We start from the raw sequence: 20,662 nt of genomic DNA, 5'->3' as shown, positions 1-20,662 counted from the left end.
AATGGTTGATAGAATAACAAGAGATTGTGAAATATTTTAAATGATTTTACATAAATATCAAGTTGAATAACATAGGATTTCATAAGATTTTTTAAAATCAACAGTTGAATAACAAGTGATTTTAAGAATACTTTAAAATCTTATAAAATATAAGTTGAATGCCCCCTCTTAGGTGGGATTATTGGTTTTTATGATTTTAATGGATTTGGAAATCTAAACAAAAATCAATATTTTAAAATCAATCCTTATCAAAATTATGTGTTATTGGTTATATAATTTACAAATATTTGTTAAAATCTCATGTTATTCAATCATTGATTTTAAAATCCTTATCAAAATTATATGTTATTGGTTATATAATTTACAAATATTTATTAAAATCTCATGTTATTCATTTAAAATGACGCATCAACTATTCAACTTACGTTTGCAATTGGTGGCTGAATTTTCTATCACGATAATTATGGAATGTCATTCTCTTTCTCTTCTCTGTCATGCACAAATTGTCTTTCTCTTCGGTCATGCACGCACACCCCGGTAGAAAATTATAATTCCAAACTTTTTTCTATTGAAAATTATAACTCCACTGTTTTTTTTCTATTGAAAAATTATAACTCCACTGTTATATTATTTCCGTTTGTTCTTTTCATTTATTATTTTGCAATTTACAGAGTTACACGGCCTTCTGTGAACCAAAAAAAAAAAAATATAGAACAGCCATACAAGAACGATTATAATTTTTTGGGTTCGTAAAAAATGTCTGGGACACTATTCTTATGTTACAAACTAAGAGTTGTAAAATAACGATTCTTATTCAAAAATAAATACATGAGAATATTGTGTTTTTGTTAATTTATGATATAACATGTGCTGTAATATTAACTAAAATGTATTAAAAAGAAAAAGATAGATTGGATCATTTCACTATTATGTTTTTTAAGTTTGTTTGTTCATTTATTTTTGGTATATGACAAATTGACAATGTGTTAATTGTACTATACTTTTTTGTTTTGTTTAAACGGAGGTATTTTATCTTTGATCGGTTTTCATACTCATTAATCTATGGACGGCTCTCCCTATAAAATGGCAGCAAGTGTGAAGGACAACGTTCAGCTTTCTCTTACCATCTATATATCTTTGCTACCTATCTTTCTCAGTTTATCAACAAACAACAATGGCAAACCATCTTCAAGATCCCTTAACCACTTCCTTGAAACAAGGTCTAATAAAAAAAGAGCAACAATTTGACGAAGAAACAGTGAGTTTGCAAGCAGGGATAATCTTGTCCACTGCGGGCTTCCCTATGGTTTTCAAAACGGCCTTGGAGCTTGGCGTCATCGACACGATTGCTACTGTAGAGGAAGGCGTATGGCTCTCGTCTTCTGAGATTGCACTTCGTCTCCCAACCAAACCCACCAACCCCGAGGCACCGGTTTTATTGGACCGGATGCTGGCTTTACTTGTTAGTCACTCGATCTTAAAGTACCGTATGGTTGAAACGGGAGAAAGCGGTCAACCCGGAAAAACCGAGAGAGTTTATGCTGCTGAACCGGTTTGCATGTTTTTCTCGAACCGTGGCGGCGGCTCCAGTTCTCTTGCGACTATGCTCATGGTAGGCCTAAGCGAAGTCTATTTCAAGACTTGGTACGTACGTATACTACTTCATTATTCACAAACAAGCCAAATAACTTCTTGATTATAAATAAATTGTATTAACTTTCTTTTTGTTGAAGAAATAAATAAATAAATTGCATTAACCTTTTCATTACCCCGTTTTAATGAACAACAATAATCAGGACACATCTCAAAGATATGATATTAGAAGGAAAGGATGCATTCACCTCTGCTCATGGCATGCGAATCTTTGAATACATTGGTTCAAACAAACGGTTCGGTGAAATGTTTAACCGGGGAATGTCAGAAGTTTCTACCATGATCATGAATAGAGTTCTAGAACTGTACAAGGGATTCGAAGATGTAAACACTTTAGTGGATGTTGGAGGAGGATTTGGACACGTCACAGGTTTAGTGACTTCCAAGTATCCTCATATTAAGGGCATCAATTTCGACTTAGCCAAGGTTTTAACTGACGCTCCTCTTTATCCGGGTACACTACACCAACTGATAAAGTCAACAAACTGTACTTGAAATTAATAACTAATATTTTTGAAATATCTTTCTCAATACTTAAGAATAAGATTAATCGCTTATATATATAGGAGTGGAGCATGTTTCAGGAGATATGTTTAAAGAAATTCCAAAAGGAGATGCCATCATCATGAAAGTAAGTTCATAATACATTATCACTTCTTTTATGGAAAAGCCAAAGATAAAGATATATATATATATATATATATATATACACACACATATAATTCCATTGTCAACCATATACTAACTACAAAAATTAATTACAGTGGATACTACATGATTGGAACGACGAAGATTGCATAAAGCTTCTAAAAAATTGCTGGAGAAGTCTTTCGGAACAAGGAAAAGTAATTCTCGTCGAGATGCTTACGCCGGTGGAACCAAAGATCAACGACCCCTATTCTAAAATTGTGTTTGGTATGGACATGTTTATGTTAACGCAATGCTCAGGTGGTAAGGAGAGGTCATTTCCCCAGATCGAGACTCTAGCCTTTGATTCGGGTTTTATCCGGTGTGAAATCATATGCCATGCCTATTCATATGGTGTTATGGAATTACACAAATAGATCCCAGAATATACGAACGAAAAGTAAGATTACTCACATCTAGTCCGCAGACAGATTTGTCGTTCCTAATGGCTGTTACCATTAATACCCATTTATATCTTAGCTTTGTTTTATCAAAATAAAGTTATAAACTATTTTACCTTGTATTTCACATTCAGGAGTTTTTTTAGTTTGTAATGGGTTTTTTTTCCGGTGTATGAAGCCTTTCATTCTCTCCAAATTGAAAAAAATAAAATAATAAGTAAAGATTTTAAAGCACTCATCCTTTTATTATAGTGTTTTCCTATAGACACTACTAAGACCACCTTCGGTGGTAATAACCTATACTACTTTATTTTTAATATAAAATTTGAAAAAACTGAGATTAAAATTTTCTATAAGAGTTTTTAAATTTGTTTTTTTTTCCAATGGTACAAACCCATTTGGGATTTTACTTTTGTATCTCAATTTTTTTTATCTTTCCAAATGGGTTTCGTAATGAACCTTTTACAAAACAAAGGAGTTACAAAACAGAAAAAACGTCAGCTCAAACTGGAGAGCGAATTCTGAATCTCGATATCACTCAAAACAAAGGGATCCCTCCAACTAGTGCCGACATTTGCAAAAAAGATTGTTGTTATTTATAACGTTAATCCTACTATATTAATTAAGAAATACAAATATAAAGCTAACTTTATAAAGTATAAAAAATTCCAATGTCATACCATTAATTTTAAATAATTATTAGTTTTCAAAGAAAAAACTTATTTTTTTTTCTAATTAATTATGGACGAAAACTATTGTATAAATTTTTTTAAAATAGAAACTAATTAAAATTTTGAAAACGAAGATTTTATATCTAAGTAGACAATATAATAATTTTTAATAACTAGATTTTGAAGATTTTGTTAAGATTTTAACTTATGATTCTCTTCTCATCTTTCTTTTATTTTATTTACAAACAGTTTTTTATTATCATATAATACTTATAATTAATAAATATGTAGACTTTTTCTGTATGTTGTGATTTGAATTTTTTTTTTCAACCAAATATTAATAATTAGAAAATAACTCCACGGTTGGTTACCCAAACCGGAGGGTAAGAGTTATGAAATTTCTGAAACTAAAGATCTTGAAGAACAAGCAAGACAATCTACTCTCTCGTTTGACGAACGCGGTATCCTGGTAGGAGTGAAGGATGGGAAGGAAGATCTGAGAAGGCTGAAATCTTCCAACAGATTGGAGAAAGCGGGCCATTCGTCTGGGGATTGCACCATCGCCACTAATTCTGCGCAGTTCGTCTCATAAGTTTGACAGTCCACACCAGCCGCCAGGAGGAATTTCATAGCCCAAATCAACGCATATAACTCCGAGTGTAGGGATGAAGGACTTTGTCTCTGGCATTGTGCTCCCAAAAGTAATGTCGTATTCGCAGTATTACAATACCACCTACCCAAGCCCGTACAAATGTTTGAACCCTTCCAAGATCCATCAACCTAACAACGGGAAGAAGGTTTCTGGATTTTCCTAGTTGATGAAGGATCCAAGACTCCCGTAGAAAAGGCTTTGGCTTCCTCCCATAACAGTTTATCATTCCCTGCTTGATTAATAATATCAATTGGCTCCGCCGCTATACCACGAAAAACTTTTTTATTCCTATCCTTTCAAATTGATCATAAAACACAAGGCAATATGAACCCGATATCCGAGACACCCGACTGGGATGACGCCTTCCAGAAAATAAAATCTAAATTCGAGTAGACTGATCCATAAGGAAAGCCATCGGGAATTAACAAAACCGAACACAGTTCCCATATCCTACGCGAATGAGGACACTAAAAAAGAGCATGATTTATAATTTCAGTCGCAGAATCACAATGTTTACAAAAGGAATCACACCGGACCCCTCAATGAGCAAGTCGTTCCAACACAGGGAGCGTACCAGAAGCAATCTGCCAAAAAAATGTTGAATCTTCGGGGGAACTTCAAGTTTCCAAGCATGGGCCCTAAGGGCCGAACACGTCGGCCCATACTCAACTTCCCTAATTAACTATTGTGCAAACCAATACCCTGATTTGACCGAGTACTTCCCTGATTTAGTATAATGCCAAATCAACATGTCCGGTATAATAGATTTATTGATGGCCATTCGCTGAATAATCTGAATATCCTCGGGATCCATGAATTCTTCTAGGATAGGCAAATGCCATTCCTTCGTGATTGGATTAATCAAATGGTTAACCATTAAGTTAGGATGTAACTTTTTCCCTCGGCCATTAGCTGGTCTTGGTTGAGTATCCGGTATTCAAGGATCTCGCCATACCAAAATATTGCAACCAGAGCGTATCAGCCATCTTGCCCCTTGTTCCACCAAATCTTTTGTTGAATAAATACTCCGCCAAGCAAACGAGGGAGAATATTTTTTTTTTGGCCATTAGGGGATGTTTATTCTGGAAATATCTACCCCGTATTGCCCGAGCCATCAGGGATGTCAGACATTGAATTAACCGCTAATACTACTTAGCTAACATCGCATCATCAAATTGTTCTAGGGCACAGAAACCCAGACCACCCTCACACTTATCCTTACACATTTTGTCCCAAGCGACCTAGTGCAAACCACGTGCCTTATCATTAGACTTCCACCAAAACCGTGCAATAGCACTGGTTAATTTAGACGTTATCTCCTGCGGTAGTTTATAACATAACATAACATGAGTTGGGAGAGCCAACGCAACTGATTTAATCATGACTTCTTTACCGTCTCTGAATCCGAAGTTCGTAAAGCTCTATTTTCTATGCATCCGGAGAAGACACCAGGTCCTGATGGCATGACGAACTTGTTTTTCCAGCAGTTTTGGCCGTCAATAAAAGGGGATTTGGTGAATTTGGTGAAAGAGTTTTTCTGAACGGGTTGTGTTGATCCTCGTCTAAATGAGACTAATATTTGCCTGATTCAAAAAAATGAAAGACCTCAGAGGTGTTAATTGCTAATATTAAAAAGGCGGAACGGGAGAATAAGATTACTGGTATCACAGTAGCTCGGGAGTGTCCTACTATCTCGCATTTGTTGTTTGTTGATGATAGTCTGATTTTTTGTAAAGCAGAGGCGACTTAATGTAGTATGGTTATGACAATAATAGGGAAGTATGGAAAAGCTTCGGGGAAAGAGGTTAATCTGGAGAAGTCTTCTATTATGTTTGGTAAGCAAGTCTCGCCTGATATAAGAACTCAGTTAAAATCAGTCATTGGTATCCCTAAAGAAGCCGGCATGGGTTCTTACTTGGGTATCCCTGAAAACCTCCAGGGATCGAGAACTAAGGTTTTCAGTTATGTCCATGATCGGCTGGATGATCGTGTAAATGATTTGAAATTTGATAAAAGAATATATATTACTCAATCTATGAAGAAAAAAAATATGTTTTAATTTTCTACATTTGCGGGTTGGTAAAACTAAATTTATGTGGTTGATTAATTAATAAATTATATTTTTTCATAATTACAATATTATAATTACTACTTCAAAATATTTCACAAAATAATGATGCAAATATAACAAACAAACAATATAAAACTGTAATATACATCAAACAAATTACATATTATAATATTCTAAAAAAATTAGTATACAAAAGATATATATATATATATATATATATATTTATAGAGCAATTGTAATATTAAAAATAAATATTATTTCAAACAAATATTTTTTAAAAAATTATGACAATAATTTTTATTATTATATTATAATTTTCAAAAAAAAATGTTGATCTATGCTTTATGCTTTGTGATGCCAAACTTCCGTATCAAAGTTATTTTGATAAAATCTTAACTTTTTTTACTACCGTATCAAAGTTATTTTGATAAAATCTTAACTTTTTTTCGTCTCTATTCGATCCCTAGACTAGCAAAAGCTTAATAATTTCCATCATATAATAAAGTCCCACATTTCAAGAGTTTTATCCCAGACTTCTCTTATTTTTGTCTTTTGCACGACAATTCTGGTGGCTGAATTTTCTACCACGACAATTCTGGAATGTCATTGTCTTTCTCTTCAGTCATGCACAAATTGTCTTTCTCTTCAGTCATACACACCCCGGTAGAAAATTATGATTACACGACTTTTTTGTTTCTATTGAAAATTATAATTCGACGGCTTCATTCTTTGAAAATTATAATTCCACGAGTTTTAGTTATATTATTTTTGTTTGATGAATATAAAAAATGAACCTTGTTCGTTTTTTCATTTAATATTTTGCAATTTATAGAGTTACACAGCCTTATGTGAACAAAAAAAATTGAACAGTCATACAAACACGATTATAATTTTTTGGGTTCGTAAAAAATGTTAATTTGGGACATTATTCTTATGTTGCAAACTAAGAATTGTAAAATAACGATTCTTATTCAAAAATAAAATCATGAGAATCTTATTGTGCTTTTGTTAATTTATGATATAATAGTGCTGTAAGACTTGTTTTGGATGGGATAAGAAAACAAAACGGAAAGAATTAGAGAAATAAAAATAAGAAAGTTCCCAGGCACTAATATCGAAGCTTCTTTCCTTTCTATGATTTTAGGTGCCGGTGGAGCTATGGCTCACCAGCGTCAGAAATTTCTTTTGTCTTTGATTTACTCAAATGTTACCCATTTTAGATCATATTGTCAAAATCTACAAAAAAAGATTTTATTACTAGAATATTTCGGGTATTTTCAAAATACCCAGCGTGCCCTTGTTTTATATTACTGGAAAAAACGTTATTATAAAAATGTCATTGCCACGTCAGACGCCACGTCAGAAATCACTGACTTGTAACCATAACTCAGCCGTAACGCGTTACAGAGAAATGTTGTGGCTAAGTTATGGAAAAAACATTTGAGTAAGAGCAGACGACTGACTTAGAGCATAACTCAGCCAAACGTTACGGCTCACTTATTAAAATCTGGCTGAGATATGCTCTAACTCAGCCATCCTTACGGCTGAGTTTTCACCCGATGGTTGAGTTGTCAAAATTTTGGCTGAGTTATCACTATGACACGGCTGAATTACCATTTTCCGACTGGCTGAGTTATGAAAAACGGCTGACTTATGAGATGTTGTTACGGCTGAGTTATAGTAAAAAACTATAACTCAGCCGTGATAGACTGACTTACTGAACAACTCAGCCATTCGACGGCTGAATTAGTAGCAAAAGATTAATTACTAGAATGTTATTCAGTTACGGCTGACTTATTAAACGATACGGCTAAGTTACATATTTTCAGTTGATGAAGCGGCTGAATTTGGCAGTAATTTTTTTGCTTTTTAATTACTGTAATGTTTTTCATGTTGTGACTGAGTTATAATTTGTTTAATAGCTGAGTTTTATTTAGACTGAGTTATTAATTGTTTGATGGCTGGCTTGCCACGTCGGACGCAGCATATATGTCAGCATTCCATGTCATCTTGTTTTTTTCCGGAAATCTGAAACGTCGTTCGACTCTTGTTCTTCAACTGGTAAATAAGTGGACTATTTACCTTCTTCCTCACCTTGTTCTTATACTTCTTCTTCACTTTTCTTCTTCACCTAGTTCTTTATACTTCTTCTTCTCCTTGTTCTTCATTTTCTTTCATGGATCCAGTTCCGGTACTAGTTGTTTCCGGTAATTGGGTACAGAAACAGAGATATGTATTTAATACCGACGATAGAGGGTGTATAGTTGTGCAGATCAATAGTGGCACAACACACGACAAGCTTGTGGAGCTTGTTCTTGAAGACTACGGATTGGACGCATTTAGCCATGAGCTAAAGTTGAGCTACATGTTCTCGAACAAGGCACTGAAACTAATGGCGCATGATAGTCCACCAGTTATTGTCTCCAATGATCGACAGGTGCAATGATTTTTGGGGCTATGGAAAACCGATCAGCTACGTCTCTTGTGTAGAGTTTTCGGCAAAAGAGTCTACAGAAACTAGTGGAGCTAGAGAAAGTATGATTTGGCCAAGCAGTGACTCGAAAGTAGAATCTACATACAAAGTGTACGGTGGAGGATTTGAAGGCACTTGTTTTGATTATGGTAAGATCGTTGACAAAGAAAACAAAGAAGAAGAAGAAGTTGTCGAAGTAGGATCTGACGAAGAAGAAGACGATGAATTTTCAAGCTGATTTGATTTTTTCGACGACTCCGATATATCAGCCATTAAAGATTTTTTCGACGACTCCGATATATCAGCCAATAAAGATTCCCGTAAATATTATAACTCAGCCGTAAAGTCATATATATCAGCCATTTACTTTCATATTGTGATAACTCAGCCACAAAACACTATAACTCAGCTGTAACATGAATCGAAGAGACCTTTCGTTTTCTCGTAAATATTATAACTCAACCGTCAAGTCATATATATCATTCATTTACTTTCAAATTGTTTCTTGTGATAACTCAGCTATAACTCACTATAACTCAGCCGTCACATGACCTTTCGTTTTCCTGTAAATATTATAACTCAGCCGTAAAGTCATATATATCATCCATTTACTTTCAGATTGTTTCTTGGGAAAACTCAGCCATAACTCACTATAACTCAGCCGTCACATGACCTTTCGTTTTTCCGTAATGATTATAACTCAGCCGTAAAGCGATATTTTGGCGGGAAACCATCAGTAAACCTAATAATAGACGCGAGCTTTCGTTTTCCTATTGTTTTTTCTTTATATTCTCCTCATTCATATGTCTGACTCTCTTTAATCTCTTTCATCTCATTCTTCGTTTCTCTTTATCTACTCCTAAATCAAAGATCTGTCTATCTGTTACATCTTCCTATCGACATGGAAGTTGTTCCTCATATCGATGGACAGTTTTTTAGAGATGTCGAAGCGATCATTTGCGCCACTGGTCTGGAGAATATTCTGGTTCTAAACCCTGGTGTGGGTTCCTGGGTTGACAAAACCACTGTTACGTGGTTCAAGTTCCTTCATGTTCTCTCTATCGCGATTGGAGGAATACTTCAACACAACTGGCACCATGTGTGGCCGACGTACCGCTTGATTCCCTTTCACTTTAAGAGACGGTGGTTTCTCTTCCTCGCGGTAAGATCACTAAAACAAACCACCATATTGATATTATTCTATACTCTTATCGTTTCTTTCCTTTAATTGTAGCGTAAATACACGTGGGATCCAAAGCACACTTTAACGGTCTGGACGCAGTTTAATTTGGTGGCTAGAACGTTATTCAGATCCCAGATTAGTGCTCTCAAGAGGATATGGGCAAGTGGTGGCAATAAACCCGAGATGCTGACTAGCATAGTTTGGAATGATTTGGTCGATATGTTTGAAGAATTTGGCTCAGATGACGTCGGTTTCAAAAAGTGATTTTCATTGTACTTCCGTGTCGTCTTCTATATGAACTATGAACTCGGAACTATGATTTTGTGTTTTTTGTTTTTTTTTTTATTTCGTTTATGTTGTACCTTCATATTAATATAAATCAGTCATTATTTCGATATCTCAGCCATTACGGAATGATAATTCAACCATAAAGTTCGATAAGTCAACCTCAATATTTAATAACTCAGCCATCACTTTATCTTAATTATTTACATAACTCAGTCATGAATAACGATAACTCAGCCAACCCTCAAATTAGAATGTGTAAAAATCACTCTAAGTCTATAAATATCCCTTTTTATTGGTTTTAATGATAGTAATATTCATATTTCCATTCTAAAATTAAATTTTGAGTTATAATAAATTTAATATTCAATTGTTGGAGAAATACTTTTAGAAAAATAAAATTCTAAATTCGAATAATAATTATTTAATTATTTGGAATAATATCTTGTGATAAAAAGCCCACTTTATGAATTTATTATGCGTGTGGATTTGAGCAGGCGCAGAATTAGTGATTTTTCGCGCTTCCCTAACAACACTTTTTGTGACATCGAGAGACGTTTTAATACTTATTAGGAATCTGACATAACAAAAGACCCAGGAAAGAAAGATGAATACGTTTTCCCTAAACGATAACTCAGTCATCATAAACTATAACTCAGCCAACCCTCAAATTAGAATGACTAAACAACCGACCAAACCAAGCCGAACCGGAAATTTTTTTTCCATTTTTTCGGTTAATTACGGTTATATTCGGCTTGCTATCGGTTATATTAAGTTAATTTGGATAACATTTGGATTATTTATGGTTATATATTCATCCAACCGATCCATAACCGGAAATAATAGAAAAGTAATTTCAAAATTTTTTAAATTTTCAAATGGTTATCATATTAGTATATCCAAATTACCACCTTAAACCAAACACAATATAACAAAAACCAAACTGTTATGTTAAAACCCATAATGTTGGAAATATGAACCCTACACCTCAAACCCTAACCCTAACCCATAAATGTCATGTTTTGAATGTTTTACACATTTTGATCAGACAATAAAAATTAATCTTTGTCTATAATTATTACTTTTTATTGCTTATAATGATTGTAATATTCATTGTTTCATTCTATATTTTAATTTTGAGTTATAATAATTCTAATTTACAAATATTTCATAAGTCAGCCATTTATGTCGATAACTCAGCCATATCAGTCAATTGTTTGAGAAATACTTTAATTTCTTTTATTCGCATTTCGAATTCAAATTTTTTAATTAGTTTGAATAATATATTGTGAGAAAAGCTAACTCAGTCGTGTGAAGTATATAACTCAGCCGTAACTTAACCGTAAATCAGCCATAACTTTGAAAATAGACAAATCAATGTTTTACATACCCAAGTACAATTCAACTCGAACTGAGCATAGTCACGAACTATCTTTAAAGAGTGTAAACGTGATGGTATAATAATAATGTGCAACACTTTACAAAATTTATAGGAAACAAAATTTTTGAATTCTATTTTAAATATGATTCTGGTCAAGAAACTCTTCGTAAGCAGACGATCCACTAAAAGAGTCAATATCGTAATGGTCATCATCTTCCTTAGAGCATATGATGATAGAAGCATGTTCATAATGTAATTACGGAAAACAAAGAAAGAATACATAATCACATGCATTCAAATCTCAGAGCATATGATGATAGAAGCATGTTCATAATGTCAATCCTAAAGTGAAACTATACTCGAAGCAGAGGTTTAAGAAACGAAAGCATTAGCAACCTCCAACATAAAAAGAAAAATAAGGATACAACTAACATCCACTTTCACGGTTTCAACACTCACATTGACAGCATCCTTAACCTCCACTCTCGATGTTTCCCCTGAAAACTGGCCAGAGACATTTCTGAAATCATCTTCCGTTAGATCCATGTCTTCCTCCATGTCTATATACATTCCCCCATCCATAGCTGATAAATTCAAGAATAAAAAATAGAGTTAAAGCTCTTTCTTATTCAAATTAAAACGATCACACAAAAAAACTCCTTGGAAAATCTGATTAGCAAAGCTCAAAGCCTTTCCCTCAGTTGTAAACCAATAAGCTCTCTCTAACTTGAGTCTCACAAACTCGAACTCATCCTTATTTATACTTAAAACGTAAAAGTAAAACACTCAAAGAAAGGGAAACAGAGAAATGGAAACTAGATAAAACTTCCAAAATCAGTAAATACAAAGAAAACATATATCAACATAAGAATGGAGGACCTCAAGTGATCACCAGAACTGAGGTCATTTTTCTGACCTTCCAGACCAGATCCGCTTGAAGCTGCCATTTTTAAATAAAACGTAAACAAAATCATCCACCTAAGAATAAGATAACCTGCAAAACAAAAGCAAACAATAATAAGCAAACCAAAAAATAATTAATAAATATTTGCAAATTCCAAAACCTCAAAACAACATTTAGACTTGTAACATCCGCGAACCAATTATTGGTTTTCTGGGATGGGTGTCGATCGACACTATGGTGGTGTCGGTCGACACCAATATTCTCTAGTTCGACCACTTCGATTTAATTATCGATTTGGACCGGTTTGGTTTAGGGAAAACCATTGAACCGAGATTTTAAAGGGAGAAAACAACTTAGGTCGTGTTTTGTTTTGTCTCACGCCGTTTTTGAGAAAACAAAAGAGAAAAAAGTGTTTGAGGTTCTAGAGAGAGATTGGGAGATTTCCTTGCTGTTCTTGAGAGATCCAAGGCTAGGAAGGAGTTAGAAGCTTGCTAGGAAGGTTGGATTCGTTGTTGTTGGTCCGAATCTTCCTGCAAAGAGGTGACTGCATGACCATGACTAATCTAAGCCTTTGATTTCCTTGTTATTGCTTGTTTGTTGTTGTTTTGTGTGTTTTTCTTGCTGGGATTGGTTGCTACAGGTTTCTATGAACGTATTTGGCTTGGGTTATGAGTATTGGGCGATTTGGAGGAGGTTGGGAGCGAGATTTGACTCTCGGCTTTGAGCGGATCGCGATTGCAGAGGGAGTGTCGATCGACACCACTTGGTGTCGGTCGACACCAGCAAATTGGGCGTCGATCGACACTGTGGGGTAGTGTCGGTCGACACCTCCCTTCCAGCGAGATGATGTTTGATTTCCTTGTTTGTATGTCTTGTGTGTTGATTGTTTGGAACATTGATATCATTGTTGCTTGTGTGTATAGCCCAGTAGATTGGAGGATTGCCTCACTGAGTGTTTATCAAATACTCATGCATCTCAATATGTGTTTGTGGTGCAGGTAAAGGTAAAGTGTGATCGTGGAATCAAGGCGATGAAGAGGAGGATATTCTAGGGACTCGATTGTATGTTGTCTGGCGTTGCTAGGTTGCTAGAGTTTGGTCTTGGAAACATTGTTAGGTTACCGGTTTCATGTTTCATGATGTTTGAGTATTGGATTGTTGTTATGGATTATTATTGGTTATTTTATTATTGGATATTTATTGGTGTTGTTATTTTCGTTGTGTATTTTGGTTGTGGATAGGTGGCTAGTGGATATGGGACCACTAGTTGTAGTTTATATTATATTTCTATTTATTATTTATTAATTTAAAAAAAAACGGGTCGGGTCGTTTTAGTTTGGTATCAGAGCCCTTACGGTTCTAGGTTTGGGTTCACTAGGCTTTGTGTTGTAGATGTTTGGGAATTTCATGCTTTGATTGATTATATGAGTTAGTCAATTGTGTGTGGCATGGAGTCCTAGAACATCCTCTTCGAGCCTACTGTGTGATTCCACGGTGATTTTATGTTTCTGTGTTGTAGTATAAATTGTTTGCTTAGTCTTCTGTTCATGGTAGTGCAGATGGCTAGAGGTGGTGCTGTTGCTGGTCGTGGTCGTGGACGCGGACGTGGTCGTGGTAGGGGCAGAGTCCCAGTGGTTAGTGAGACCGAGGACCAGAGTGTGACAGCTGAGGGTGTTGGCGAGTCGCAGGGTGTCCAGGAGGATTCCATGAGTGTGGCTGGAGGGGGGGTGTTGATGCTCCAGTGGTCGGTGATGTTAGGGTCCCAGTGGCCGGTGATGTTAGAGTCCATGGTGCTGACTTTACGGCTTTGCTAGCACAGTTGTTGGAGCGGTTGCCAGCAGTTATATCGGCTCAGGCTCAGGTTGTGCCACCAGTGGTGGCTGCGGATGCAGGAGCATATGGACGTTATTTGTCCATGCTCAAGGAGATGAAGGGTCTCGTAACCGCACAGTTTTCGGGTGGTACAGATCCTACTGCCGCAGATGTGTGGATGACGAGTGTGGAACGTAACTTCCATACTCTGAGATGTCTTGAGGAGTTTTGGGTGAACATCTGGGTTCACCATTTGACTGGTGATGCTGAGTTATGGTGGAGATCAGTGGCTGCTAGGAGAGTGCAGCGAGAGATGACTTGGGCTGACTTCGTGGGGGAGTTCAACCGCAAGTACTTTCCGAGAGAGGCATTGGACCGGTTGGAGGTGCAGTTCTTTCAGTTGTCTCAGGGGACACGGTCGGTGCGGGAGCTGGACTTGGAGTTCAGTCGACTTCTATGTTATGGGGGTCGGGCTATGGAGTCTGAGGAGGCTCGGATCAGGAGGTTTTTGAGGGCCCTACGTGATGATTTGAGGGTTCACTGTAGAGGGCGTAGTTATGCTACGCGTGCAAAGCTGGTTGAGGCTGCAGCAGGGATTGAGGAGGACATCCGGGCGCAGTCAGTGGTGGTTAGTCTAGCAGTTCAGCCTAGTAGGGCTCAGCAGCAGGGTGGTTCTAGCAGGGGCGGTAAGCCTACGCAGGGAACCAAGAGGAGGTGGGAGGCTATGCAGAGGCCAAGTGGTGCGAGTTGCTTCGGTTGTTGGAGCAAGGATCACAGGATTTCTAGTTGTCCCAAGAGGAGTGCTCCGACGGCAGGGGTTCGTGTATGCTATCATTGCAGGGAGCCGGGCCATATCAGGCCCATGTGTCCCAAGTTGCAGCCGGTGGCAGTGGTAGCATTGCAATAGGTGCAGCCTGGAAGGCAGCAGGTGGCACGGATTGAGCAGGCGCCACGGGTTTACACGACTGCAGAGACTGGTGGGACCAGTGCAGGGGCGATCACAAGTGTAATTTATGGTACTTTAACTTTGTGAATTCTTAGTAAGTTCAGATTTTATGTTTTCTTGTGATCAAGTGTTAGGTTCTCAACATATGAGGTTTGTGTAGGGACCTTGTTGGNGCGTTTATAAGATTGATGAACAGTGTGTTTCCGGAGATTCTGGATGTATCTGTCATCATTTTCATCGAGGATATCCTGGTCTATTCTAAGAGTCCTGAGGAGCATGCAGTACATTTTAGGGCAGCTATGGAGAAGCTGCGGGAGCAGAAGTTGTTTGCTAAGTTGAGCAAGTGCNGCATCTCATAGTTTCATTACTCCGGAGTGTGCAGAGAGCGCGGGAATCAGAGGGGATCCTGGGGAGCGTACAGGAGTTGTCCGAGTTGCGGGAGGCAAGTTCCTGAGGGTTATTGGATGAGTCAGAGGAATTGATATTCAGATCGCAGGGGAGTCACGGCCAGCGGATTTGCTTATCAGTCCAGTAGAGTTGTATGATGTGATTCTCGGGATGGATTGGTTGCATCGGCACATGGTGCATTTGGATTGCTATCGGGGTAGAGTGGAGTTTGACCGTCTAGGAGGGAAGTTGGTTTTTCAGGGTATTAGACCGACTTCGGGGAGTCTCGTGATCTCGGCCATTCAGGCTGGGAAGATGATCGAGAAGGGCCGTGAGGCTTATTTGGTTACCATATCTATGCCAGAGTCAGTGGAGAAGTCTATGGTTAGCGGTATTCCGGTTGTAGAGGAGTTTGAGGATGTGTTCCAGTCATTGCAGGGGTTACCACCATCTCATTTTGATCCTTTTACGATTGAACTGGAACCATGGACGATGCCGTTATCCAAGGCTCCTTACAGAATGGCTCCAGCAGAAATGACAGAGCTGAAGAAGCAGCTAGAGGATTTTTTGAGTAAGAGATTCATCCGTCCCAGTGTATCACTATGGGGAGCACCGATGCTGTTTGTCAAGAAGAAGGATGGGAGTTTCCGGTTGTGTATTGATTACCGGGGGGTTGAACCGGGTCATTGTGAAGAACAAGTACCCTCTTCCCAGGATTGATGAGTTGTTGGATCAGTTGAGGGGTGCTACTTGGTTCTCCAAGGTAGATCTGGCGCCGGGTTATCATCAGATACCGATAGATGAGGCAGATGTGAGGAAGACTGCATTCAGAATGAGGTATGGGCATTATGAGTTTGTGGTGATGCCTTCCGGGTTGACTAACGCACCAGCAGCGTTTATAAGATTGATGAACAGTGTGTTTCCGGAGATTCTGGATGTATCTGTCATCATTTTCATCGAGGATATCCTGGTCTATTCTAAGAGTCCTGAGGAGCATGCAGTACATTTTAGGGCAGCTATGGAGAAGCTGCGGGAGCAGAAGTTGTTTGCTAAGTTGAGCAAGTGCAGATTTTGGCAGCGTGAGATGGGCTTTCTGGGTCATATTGTGTCTGCAGACGGGGTTTCTGTAGATCCGGAGAAGATTCAGGCTATCAGAGACTGGCCTAGACCGCAGAATGCCACAGAGATCAGGAGTTTTCTTGGACTGGCAGGATACTACAGGAGATTTGTGCAGGGATTTGCGAGCAGAGCACGTCCTATGACTAAGTTAACAGGGAAGGATGTTCTTTTTGTTTGGTCACAGGAGTGTGAGGAGGGCTTTGCAAGCCTAAAGGAGATGTTGACAACTGCGCCAGTGTTGGCTTTGCCTGAGCAGGAAGAACCCTATGCGGTTTATACAGATGCATCTAGAGTTGGTTTCGGGTGTGTTTTGATGCAGCATGGGAAGGTGATTGCCTATGCTTCGCGGCAGTTGCGGAAGCATGAAGGCAACTATCCTACTCATGACNAATGAGGTATGGGCATTATGAGTTTGTGGTGATGCCTTCCGGGTTGACTAACGCACCAGCAGCGTTTATAAGATTGATGAACAGTGTGTTTCCGGAGATTCTGGATGTATCTGTCATCATTTTCATCGAGGATATCCTGGTCTATTCTAAGAGTCCTGAGGAGCATGCAGTACATTTTAGGGCAGCTATGGAGAAGCTGCGGGAGCAGAAGTTGTTTGCTAAGTTGAGCAAGTGCAGATTTTGGCAGCGTGAGATGGGCTTTCTGGGTCATATTGTGTCTGCAGACGGGGTTTCTGTAGATCCGGAGAAGATTCAGGCTATCAGAGACTGGCCTAGACCGCAGAATGCCACAGAGATCAGGAGTTTTCTTGGACTGGCAGGATACTACAGGAGATTTGTGCAGGGATTTGCGAGCAGAGCACGTCCTATGACTAAGTTAACAGGGAAGGATGTTCTTTTTGTTTGGTCACAGGAGTGTGAGGAGGGCTTTGCAAGCCTAAAGGAGATGTTGACAACTGCGCCAGTGTTGGCTTTGCCTGAGCAGGAAGAACCCTATGCGGTTTATACAGATGCATCTAGAGTTGGTTTCGGGTGTGTTTTGATGCAGCATGGGAAGGTGATTGCCTATGCTTCGCGGCAGTTGCGGAAGCATGAAGGCAACTATCCTACTCATGACTTGGAAATGGATGCTGTAGTTTTTGCCCTGAAGATTTGGAAATCTTATCTTTATGGTGCAAAGGTACAGATGTTTACAGATCATAAGAGTCTGAAGTAGTGGATGGAGCTTGTGGCAGACTATGATTGGGAGATGGCTTATCATCCTGGTAAGGCTAACTTGGTTGCAGATGCTCTGAGTCGGAAGAGGGTAGCTTTGGCTCAGGAGCAGGAGATGGAGTCTCTGGTAGGAGAGATCGGTGCGTTGAGTTTGTGTGCTCTGTCTCAAGAACCGTTGGGTTTGGAGGCGGCTGATAGAGCAGATCTTCTGAGCAGAATGCGGTTGGCTCAGGAGGGGGATTTGGGGCTGGTGAATGCCTCAAAGGATGTTGATTCAGAGTATCAGGTCTTAGGTAATGGTACTATCTTGGTGCACGGTCGGATTTGTGTGCCCACGGATGAGGAGTTGAGGCAGGAGATCCTGAGAGAGGCTCATGGGAGCAAGTTTTCTATTCATCCAGGAGCGACTAAGATGTACCGTGATCTCAAGAGGTACTATCATTGGGTCGGGATGAAGAAGGATGTAGCTAGTTGGGTCGCGAGGTGCGATGTGTGCCAGCTAGTGAAGGCTGAGCATCAGGTTCCAGGAGGGTTACTGAAGAGTCTTCCCATTCCGGAGTGGAAGTGGGATATGATTGCTATGGACTTCGTGGTAGGTTTGCTAGTGTCCAGGATGTTTGATGCTATTTGGGTCATTGTGGACCGGGTGACTAAGTCGGCACATTTTCTGGCCATTAAGAAGACTGATGGAGCAGCGGTCTTGGCTAAGAAGTATGTGAAGGAGATAGTCAGGTTACATGGGGTGCTAGCGAGCATTGTGTCTGATAGGGATTCTAAGTTCACTTCGGTGTTCTCGAGAGCGTTTCAGGAAGAGATGGGCACTAAGGTACATATGAGTACAGCTTATCATCCCCAGACAGATGGACAGTCAGAGAGGACGATTCAGACGCTGGAGGATTTGCTGAGGATGTGTGTGTTGGATTGGGGAGGCCATTGGGCAGATCACTTGAGCTTGGTAGAGTTTGCTTACAACAATAGTTATCAGGCAAGTATTAAGATGGCTCCATATGAGGCTTTGTATGGGAGGCCATGTCGTACACCGTTATGCTGGACTCAGGTGGGGAAGAAGGAGCATTTACGGGGCAGATTTTGTTCAGGAGACCTCAGAGAAGATTCGGGTTCTCAAGCTGAACTTGAAGGAGGCTCAAGATCAGCAGAGGAGTTATGCCGATAGGAGGAGGAGAGATCTTGAGTTTCAGGTAGGAAGCAGAGTGTACCTCAAGATGGCCATGTTGCGGGGTCCGAACAGGTCATTGAGTGAGACTAAGTTGAGTCCGAGGTATTTGGGTCCGTTCAGAGTGATTGAGCATGTTGGACCAGTGGCTTATAGACTTGATTTATCTGAGGTTATGCGTGCATTCCATAAAGTTTTCCATGTTTCTATGTTGAGGAAGTGTCTCCGTGAGGATGATCAGTTGTTAGCTAAGATTCTTGAGTATCTTCAGCCTAACATGACTTTGGAGGTGAGACCAGTGAGGGTTCTCGAGAGGAGGATCAAAGAACTTCGGAAGAAGTAGATTCCTTTGATGAGAGTCCTTTGGGACTGTGATGGTGTTGAGGAGCAGACTTGGGAGCCTGAGGCGAGGATGAAGGCAAGGTTTAAGAGGTGGTATGAGAAGCAAGCCGCGACTTGAGCTTGTCTAGCCTGGTCCCATCTGTAATCCATGGCTGGAGCGGGAATGGAGTATTCCAGCTCATCTCTCTTGTTTACTTGGTTGCTTGGGGTGGTTGGTTGTGCGACTAAGTAACAAGATGAGATGGTGCTCGGGGTACAAAGTTTCCGTGAGGCGGGGTTTTTGGAGGAAAGTTTCCTGAAATAGAAGTTTCCAAAAGTGGAAAGTGGTAAAAGTGGAAAGTTTTATGTGAGTTAAAATTTGTCCATGTTAGTGGAGGAAGCCGTGGAGGGGCTTGTGTGGCCTTAACGGCGGACTTTTTAGTCATTTTGTGGCCTTTGTGGCGGTCTTTCGAGACATTGTGTGGCCTTTGTGGCAGGCTGTTTAGCCAGAGTGCCTGTTTAGGCGGTCCTTCGGGACATATGGTCTGTGTGACGGTCCTTCGGGACAGATGGTCTTTTTGACGGTCCTGTTTAGGACATTTTTTTGGTCTTTGTGACGGTTTTGTTAAGGACATTTGTTTGGTCTTTGTAACGGTCCTGTTTAGGACGTTTGTTTGGCCTTGGTGGCGGTCCTGTTGTGGACATTTGTTTGGCTCTTGTGGCAGTGAGATGATCCATGTGTGGTCATGAGGTATTCCAGTGAGGGGATATGTGGTTGGTAGGACATTGAGATGTCTTATGCGAGCCACGAGAAGGGACCCTGGATAGGGATAGGACTCAGACGTGTTCAGAATTATTTGCTCGCGACTCTTGGGGGACTTAGGTTCTCATAGTACTGCCATATTCTGAGACTTTGTGGCTTGGGAGTATGGTTAGTATATCAACTTCGGATGACGATCCGAGGGCGCGCTGTAGGGTGGCAACCCGAGAGACGAGTATTGGACTTCCTTATATATTATGGCATTTAGGCTTCGGCCTGATGAGGAGCCAATATTATGGCATGCAGGCTTCGACCTGATGAGGAGCCAATAAAAACTCAAGGTTTAGGCCTCTGAGTAAAGGAAAGTCCAAAAGTCGAGAGCAAATAATGCCTGGAGCGTGAGTCTATCGCCTAAAGGTGACCTTTCGTAGATCGGTTGGAGGAGTGTGGGCCGTGGAGACGGTTGCACGGGAGTCCTTGGCTGATGGTTGTTTGAGATTCGAGGACGAATCTATGTTGGTGGGGGAGAACTGTAACATCCACGAACCAATTATTGGTTTTCTAAGATGGGTGTCAATCGACACCATGTTGGTATGGGTCGACACCAATATTCTATGGT

The 20,662-nt window shown here is 39.4% G+C and overlaps 1 protein-coding gene across 1 annotated transcript; it reads left to right on the top strand.

The window, feature by feature from the left end:
- Positions 1,104-2,959, top strand: LOC104700852 (indole glucosinolate O-methyltransferase 4-like). Its single transcript, XM_010416447.2, has 4 exons — positions 1,104-1,644; positions 1,797-2,107; positions 2,220-2,284; positions 2,418-2,959. Exons 1-4 carry the CDS (start codon positions 1,175-1,177, stop codon positions 2,715-2,717), a joined length of 1,146 nt encoding a protein of 381 aa, XP_010414749.1. The 5' UTR covers positions 1,104-1,174; the 3' UTR covers positions 2,718-2,959.

This window comes from Camelina sativa, chromosome 7, assembly GCF_000633955.1.
Source record: "Camelina sativa cultivar DH55 chromosome 7, Cs, whole genome shotgun sequence".
NCBI classification, from domain to species: Eukaryota; Viridiplantae; Streptophyta; class Magnoliopsida; order Brassicales; family Brassicaceae; genus Camelina; species Camelina sativa.
Note: the sequence above shows the minus strand (reverse complement) of the source record. Positions and strands in the feature narration are given on the sequence as shown.

What these genes read in the sequence shown, in the direction of transcription:
- LOC104700852 (XM_010416447.2), top strand. Translation starts at nt 1,175, where the DNA reads ATGGCAAACCATCTTCAAGATCCCTTAACCACTTCCTTGAAACAAGGT. An exon ending in GAAGTCTATTTCAAGACTTG is followed by an intron (nt 1,645 to 1,796) that starts GTACGTACGTAT and finishes AACAATAATCAG; the next exon opens with GACACATCTCAAAGATATGA. An exon ending in GAGATGCCATCATCATGAAA is followed by an intron (nt 2,285 to 2,417) that starts GTAAGTTCATAA and finishes AATTAATTACAG; the next exon opens with TGGATACTACATGATTGGAA.